The sequence below is a fragment of the Sinocyclocheilus grahami genome, unplaced genomic scaffold, assembly GCF_001515645.1.
Source record: "Sinocyclocheilus grahami isolate Dianchi unplaced genomic scaffold, SAMN03320097.WGS_v1.1 scaffold1182.1, whole genome shotgun sequence".
Lineage (NCBI taxonomy): Eukaryota > Metazoa > Chordata > Actinopteri > Cypriniformes > Cyprinidae > Sinocyclocheilus > Sinocyclocheilus grahami.
Genome location: NW_015506361.1, coordinates 234195 through 242776, shown reverse-complemented (window position 1 = coordinate 242776; position 8582 = coordinate 234195). Strand labels below are relative to the sequence as shown.

Sequence of the window (8582 nt, the reverse complement as noted above, 5' to 3'; positions counted from 1 at the left end):
GAGAGAGAGAGAGAGAGAGAGAGAGAGAGAGAGAGAGAGAGGGTTTATCGCCCTCACATGACCATATCCCTCTTGATGACATGCTGCTCAGCTTTAATCCTTTGCTCTATTTTTCATCCCAAAAACTCAAATCCCAACATTTGCCCACATTGGGTCAAGAGACACAAATGCCCACTGCGCCTGAATCAGGTTGCAAGTCATTTTCCCCCTTTTTTATTGACCTACTTTTGTTGTAAGATTATAGTAACTGTCATATTTGCATGTATATTTATTAATCCTCACAGCTAAGCCTACAGTGATTGTTTTGACATTTTTGCATGCTGTTGAGCATTAATTGCTTTTATCTTGTAAAAGGCTAGGTTAAAAACATGTCCCTGTTGAAAAAACCAGCATATGTCGGTTAGGTATGTTTCGACGCTGGGATGCTGGTTTATGCTGGTCCTTTGCTGGTTTAAGATGGTCCTTTACTGGTTTATGCTGGTCCTTTTGCTGGTTTATGCTGGTCATGTGCTCATCCCAGCGTCAAAACATACCTAACCAGCATATGCTGTTTTTTTCAACAGGGGTAGTTCGTAAGTAAAGACAATTTTGAAGAAAGGAAAATTGTTCTTTTTCATTGAGTCTCTTAATAATTAAGGCATCATTGAGTGACTACGCTTCTTTATAATGCAGCGATTCGCAAATAAACTAACAGAGATTAAACAGACAGTAATGGATGAATCTAAAATGCGACAAGCATAGAAACATCACAGGATTTAATGTTTTGTAGCTGGAATTTACAGTAAAGTGTGTGTTATCTGGTTGCTGTGATCTCAATAACTAAATGCTCTGGCACAGTTTGCCAATGATAGCCAACCCTCTGATCCACATCGTCAGGGCAGACTGAACATGTGTTTTACGGCTAAACACATATTGTTTTAATCTGCCTGCAGTTTAAGACAGATTTCCACATGATAATACTGACGGTTGTGCTCCTGCTGGGGTGGTGTGGCCCATCTAGCGTTTTCACACACACTGAGGTATGCGGTCTGCTTTCCTGTGCCATCTGCATGCTCTGAGAGTCTTCGCAGGCCTGTTGCCATGTCTGTTTGCACTTAAAGCAATAGCAGGTTGGACAAATTACCAAGGGCAAACATTTAACAATTTCTGAGCTCACATTTGTTGCATTGGTACATACTGTGCTGTTAAATTGCAACAACCACTGGAATAGACGGTTTCAACGGCAACAACATAAACAAACGTTACTGCACATGTGCACTTTTGTGGCCCTAACTAAACTTCCAGTAGACTTCCAAATAGAATCAATAACAATGGATAAATCCCTCTAGAGTAGATTATGTTTCATAACATGCAAAATATATTTGCTGCGTAAATCAGATGGACTTATTGAAAATGCAAATTCATTCTCTGCCAGCAGGAGGTGCTTTAAAGTGGGAGAAATAGAGGTTTCCCCAGTAAAGGCTGTACACAAAGCAGTGGCTTACAAACGCTGCTTGATCAGGCATATAATATGCAAGATGAAATGAAAACGACATAGAAAATTTTCTAAATACAGTCTTCCTTCAGAAATAGTGATATAAAAACACCCGCTCCTCGTTTTGATTTTTAAACGTGCAGTACGTGCTCATGTTTATTCAACAAAGACTTTTGGAAAATCGGTCTTGATCGGTTTTGATATTGTGGTGGGTCGCAACAAATAAGTATGGGAAATACATCCCACAACACAACTACCTGAGCCCAACTTCCTTACTCATCACTTTAACTGCGTTTGTAGCCGGCACCACTAGCTAGAACGATAAACAAAAACAAACATTTAACCGGAAGTTAAATTTGGGCCAGGCGCGTGCGCCAGATGAAACCGTCTATAGGCAAACACTGGAATTGGATTGAGTCCAGTTTCAATCTGCAAGTTTAGTAAGTCACTACATGTTCTGAGCATTGCATCATGATTATCTACATTAAGCCATTACATTTTTTTTGTACAAACTTGCCTCATTCCTTCAACTATGGGCACCCTTTTTCTCCCAATCTTCTTCTTCTTTTTTTTTTTTCATTATTTCCGAAACCCAACCACGGTGTTACTTCCACTATATCTCAAAACATGCATTCTGTTCATGCAAAGTTCATGCAAAATCATTTAGTGTGGTGGAACTGTCATCATTTTTATTTTCACAAGATAATTATTGAAGTGGTTTATGCTTACTTCAGCCTTTGTTTAGATGATTATACATTTTTATAGTCAATTTTCATATTGGACAATTAAAGGTCTGGCAATGGGATTAGAATAAAACAATAATCTACATAATAAAAATAATTTTACATTTAGAAAATCTGAATGATGAGGGCTTGATAAAAAGTCTCCAAGTCAGTTAATGTGATCTTATATAACATTTCATATAAAATCCTACTTTTAATATAAATGAGCCCCCAGGACAAGTGTCTGAAGTTGAAGAAACACCCTTCTCTGTAAATAAGACCCATTATAAATTGTGCCTTATTCACAAAACTCTGCAATTAATTTGTTAATTTACAATTACTGCTTTTTAAAATCTTTTTTACTGAATGTTGGAAAAGAGCTTCATATCACGCATTTCCAGGTGTAGTCAAGCACATTTCATTTCAGATCACAGTAGTCTGCTAAATCCTCCACAACCGGCTTGCAAACTAGGGAAATGCGGATATGCAGAATACACATTGAATTTAGCACAGCTTCTTGGCAATATTTGTACATTTAGCAGATTTGCATAATTTCTTTAGGTAATCAGATAGCATGGACAAATAAATGCTGTCATTGGGCGCTATTCATTCTTAGTGAATTCCCTGTAAATGAGTAAATGCAGCCATGCTGTGAGGTGCTGAGAGCATGTCAGTCCAAGTTTAAGCCCATCATTTACCCCCATCGCCCCCAGCGAATTAGCCATTTCTCTTTCGTTCCGCCCCTAATTACGGAACACTCCCACAGCTCAGTGGTGCAATCCGTTATCAGACACGTCTATTAATCTGTGGACACGACTGGGGCCTGATGAAGCCAAGACAGGCCGTGACGGCCCTGACAGCCATGCCTGCGGTCAAAGCACATGACAGGCTGAGCAAAACCCCCTGCTCTGAGATTAGAGGTCCACTAGCTTCACATTTATCACATCAGTTTTCCCTTGAGCAGCCGCTGACTGGCTTCTCATTAAGGGCACTTTTTAGGCCTACTGGTTGCCAGAAGGCCAGAGATACAGAAACATCCTTCACCAGCCCTCCAGCCCTGAGCACCCCTACTGATCCAAAGGTGATCTGATCATACAGCCCGATCTCCTGTCGCTACCGACTATCTCTAAATCTTTATAAAGGAGCACTGAGGCACAGGGCTGGTGTGATCAGTCTAAAGGGCTTGGGTTTGATCACGAAATGCAATAAGTCAGGCAATCAGGTTTGGGTCCACTGATTCCCTGCCTGACTGGATGCCTTTATATTCATGCCCTGAATAAATTGAGATGCTTGTGGAATTATAGACTATACACAACACGAAAAGAGTAATCTCTCATAACCACAGCACTAAAGTCTCTTGGCAATTCAGTGTGCATTCAGAAAGTATAATCAGTTTTGAGACGTATTCTAATACCTGCTGGTGAGTCTACGGTGAGAGTAATCCCAAATAGGTCTTAACACTGAAGTACAGTTGAAAAAAGAAACTTGACCGTTTAGAATCAAGAAATGTTCTGTTCTAAATAATAGAAATAAAAATTTCAGTTTAAAAGGTTCAACTCTTGAAATTGCAGTGTACCTTCACTTGTCTGTAACGTGCAGGATCTGGATATTTGATGAAAAAAAGTATAATTTAACCTAGAACAATGACTATATTAAAAAAATCAAAAGATGGATGTCCCTGCAAAAGGTTTGAAGTGAAAACAATATCTGTAACATATCAAGGCACACAATGATGACATAAACTGTCACTCAATCATTATTCCTTGAGTGATAAAATGAGCAAAGTAATTACTGATAATCAAAACATCATTATTATTCATTTTTTTCTAGGTTGACACATTCAATTGCATTAGTGGCCCTATTTGAACACTTACATTTTCTAAACATTTTTGCAAACGTAGCAAGTTGATATTGCAGGGCTTTTTAGTGTAAATTGTCAGTACCCTGCAAGTGGTCAAAGGTACCCAAACAGGTATAAACAGGTAATAACTTTTGTATTTATTTATTTGTTTGTTTCACTCGAAAGTGTATGTATGCTATCTTGATGTAAAATAAATATCATATGCTTTATTAATGCAAAGAGTACCCACGTTCTTAAGTATGACACAAGTGTCTAAATATTTTTTTGGGGCCACTGCATATCATGATTAATTGAAAAAGTTTATGCTTAGCATGCTTGTGTACAATCAGTAATGTTGTCTAGTTCCAATGTGATAATTTCACAAATTAATGAAATGTACTTTGAGGTGTAATTTAACTGCATATGCATGTGTTTGGAGGTGTATGAGGTAGGGTGAATGACATTAAACAGTATTTGAAACAGGAGTTAACATGACACAGCATTCAAAACCCATTTTACTTTTTTAATGCAACATGCTTTCAGTCAAACTTGACGTTCAACCAGAAAAAAACTGCAAAAATGTAACTGCAAACATTTTTCAACTTGTTTTTTTAGTAAACATATCCAGATAAATGTACTTTAACAATTTACCTTGAATGTGTAAAAGGAAAGTAAACAGGGTCAGTTTTGATTTTTTTTTATGTTTTCTTAAAAATTGATTACTAAAATAAATTACATCAAACTATTGGCCAGATATGTTTTCAAAATCAACGGTAAACATTCTTACCTTCATTGCAGTAACGACCTACATATCCTGTGTTGGAGCAGTCACAGTAAGCTTCACCGTCAGCCATGCTGCAACTGCCTCCATTTTCACAGGGGTTCTCCGTACACAAGCCTTCCATCTCTAACCGGACCTTTTGGCTCCCTAGGCGTGTTGGAACCTGATTCCCGTAACCCAGGTCTGTAATAATCCCCTTGAACGGTGGCATCTCCTTAGCCGCTGGAAGTGTTAGGGCAGATGTCCGAATGTCTTGAGGCACTCCTCCAAGATACAGGTCACTGACAATCTTCATGAACTGCCTTTGCGGTCTCACCTCATCCAACTTTGACTCTCCGTCCAGTGCCAACACGGTTCGCAAGTTGTGCCTACTGATGGTGGCAAAGTGCCAGCGACTGTCGTTTACCATCTTGTTGGAGGTTATAGTGGTTTCTGCACAGTCCACGCTAAAACGCAACTTCAGCTTGCCTTCCTCAATGCTCAGGAGCAGGAAGTCACAATATCCTCCATCATCAAAGTAGAGAACCAGAGCATCTGATATAGCTGTTTTGAACTGAAATCTGAGGTCACTTCTGGTGCTGGCATCCCAGCGTAGATAGCGTGCCCACTGACCCTCTGAGCCTGTGAACTCCAGACCCAAACCAAGACTCAGGAAGGTGCTGAGCAGTAAGAGTACACAATGGGGCCAGCAAATGGGAGGCATGGTAACCAATGGTTTTGCTACAAGAGTGCACTGAACAAAATAAAATTCCTCAGTTATGTTTTCTGGCAAATTATGTGAAGATCACTGAAGAAACGTCAAATCCTTTAGATAACAAACATATGAGTGAAGAAGGTGTGGCCATTGAGGTTCTTGACGCATGCTATCCTAAATCCTGTTAGGGGTACCAGGATGAATTCCAAAAAGACCAAATTGCCTTTAGATTAGAAGTGAACAAATGATCAGCTTCTGCTATCTAGATAGGCTTTACTGATGATGTTCCCTTGAGTCGACTTTCTGGATTAAAACAGAGATGCTCCATATTGGTTCTGATTATATTATATCGCCACATGTTAATGGCCACATTGGCCCTTCTTTTGACTGATCTGTGAAGATAAAGGAAAAAAATGACACATTGTCATTAGGTTCATTACACATTATACAGAGAAATATACTATACACAGTGGGCAATGTTACATTCCATTATGTTTCCTTAGACCAACTCAAATGTTTTCAAACTGTGTCCTGGGACCCTCAGAGGGTGCCAAATTTGAAAGGAAAAAAATTACACAAATGTATTTGTCAGTGTTTGATGTAATATATTTACCCAATCATTGACAGTATAATTTTATATTACTATTATTATTAGAAATCATGAGAATATGATTTATTTATTCAACTGACCATTTTTGAAAAACAATAATAAAGAATGACATATTGTTTTATGAAACAATATGTAAGTCTTTATAATATCAAATGTTTTTCTCACATTTTCACACATATTACACTTTTTTTTTCCACACATGGCATTTATACGTAAAATATATCTTTATATTTTAGTTAGGGATCCTTTGCAAAGAAATAATTTTATCTGAGGGTCTTTGGCCTTAGATTACACCAAGATCTACTCCAAGATTCTCCTGGAAAAAATATTTGAGCTGCCCAACATGGCAATTTCTGTCTTTTTTCACATTATTACTTTATTAGGACCAAAGGCAAATGTGGAGATTGGAAAACCTGTGTAGATACATTCATTTTGCAATTATGTTTGATGCCACTAGTGGCTTAGAAATACACACTTTACTTTTAAAAGCGTTTATTGTTAGATCTATGCGTTGAAAATATATTTTTGGACAGGCCAACAGTAATGCCTTTTACTCCAAAATAAAGCTGCATTTGCATTTTGGCAAACACAAGAAGTCACAAAAGCCACTGTCAAATATTTGCTATTTATGACACCTAAGTACTTACAACACACGCGGTCAGTTGACAGATGTCTGACGGCGAGATAATGTACATGTGTGTAGAATTCCATCCCTCCCTGCCCTGGCTGCTGCTTTGGCACGGAGCCCCCAGAGACAAAAGCCTCCCCAATCGTAGCTGTTCCACAGCGGTGCAACACAATAGCCTCTTTAACTACCTGCCCTGAATAGTTAATCTCTCCCTGGCAGCCAGCTATTGAATTAAGGCAACTTATACCAACACCGATGCGTTGACCGTCTCTTGAGCGATAGTGGGTCTTGTCTGTATTTCAACAGAGAATGAGCACTCCGCAAGATTTGAGAAGAAAGGTGAAAAGGGTGAGCCGAGAAGAAGCAGAGCCGAGCAGACCGTGGCCACGGTCAAGACATTTACCATGCATGCCACACTAATAGGCAAGGCATCATGGAGAACGGGTTTTAAGAAGGACTTCCTGTTCAGTCTGCTTTACTGGGAATGGGCTGGCCTGAAACCTGATCCTCACACGCGGCACATGACAACTGGCCATTGGTCTGGCAGCAATCACACAGAGGATTTATTACAAACACAATACAGACTATTGGGTTACAAATGATATAGATCCGATCAGAACTCTCCAGAGGCAGTAGTCTATGAGGATTCTTGTTCAAAAGACATTTGGACAGGCTTCTTGGACAGTGCTGTTTTGGGCATAAGCATAATACATCCCATTTAATAAGCAAAAAATGAAGAACTAAGATTAGAGATGGGGAATTAGACTCTGAACTATGTGTTCTGCCATATGCTCTGTAATCCATAGAAAATGCACTCAAACGGAATAAATGTTGCATTTGGTTCCCAAAAGGCAAAAGTGCATGAAAAGCTTACACATAACTATCTGAGGAAAAGTCTTCCATCTGCCTTGAATGATTTACAATCATTTCCAGCATGTTTTATTCTCTGTGAGCAAGGCCAAGATGCTGGGTACAGGAAACAACAAATATATATGCGGATTATGTCTCCATATGCGCTTTCTCCAAAGTCATGTCAATCTCAGCTGGGTTTCTAAAATGTATCTCAAATTCTCAATATCAGAATTTTTTCTTATCGAAAAGGCAATTTGACACCAAGTCATCCAATACCTCCTGACATGCATTCCCAAAGAACAAAAAATGAACAAGCCCTAGTAACCTGCAGTGTAACAATAATGTGCAGCAGCTTGGGCGTTGTGGAATAGAAATTATTCATCACACACCGTGTTTCAAATGGAATTCCCAATTAAATTGATAGTTTACTCAAAAAAAATTGATTCTATCATCATTTACTCACCCTCATGTCTTTCGAAACCTGACTTTCTTTCTTCTGTGGAACACCAAAGCCGTTATTTATAGAAGAAAGTTGAAGCTGGTATTTTTCATACACTGAAAAAGACTGCAAAACAGCTATCATATGTCGTCGGAAGAACTGTAATATAGGGCACAGGTCTTATGAGCTACTTCTATTTATGCCTTTTTTTTTTTAAGTTTGACAGGCCCTGATCTCCATCCAGGTCTCCAAGAGAGTAGCTCAGACATACTGACAAACATCTCCTTTGGTGTTCCATGAGAGAAAGAAAGTCACACACACCACACACACCTATTTTCTGTAATAAAAAGGGGAAAATAAATATATAAATAAATAAAGGCATAGGAGAAGCTAGAAAAAGGGATAGTGAGTGAGCGGACCAAAGCTCTAAGAATATACTGTATAAATATATATATATATATATATATATATATATATATATATATATATATATATATATATATATATGTGTATATATATATTTATAAAGAGCGTACGTGTAT

At 38.5% G+C, this 8582-nt stretch overlaps 1 protein-coding gene across 1 annotated transcript in view; it reads right to left on the bottom strand.

The window, feature by feature from the left end:
• Positions 1 to 8582, bottom strand: part of LOC107567711 (neurexin-3b-like) — a 172172-nt gene that overhangs the window by 162430 nt on the left and 1160 nt on the right. The window contains exon 2 of the mRNA XM_016253453.1: positions 4824 to 5903. Coding sequence (XP_016108939.1) covers positions 4824 to 5520 — 697 coding nt within the window. The 5' untranslated portion in view covers positions 5521 to 5903. The remainder of the gene's footprint in view (positions 1 to 4823; positions 5904 to 8582) is intronic.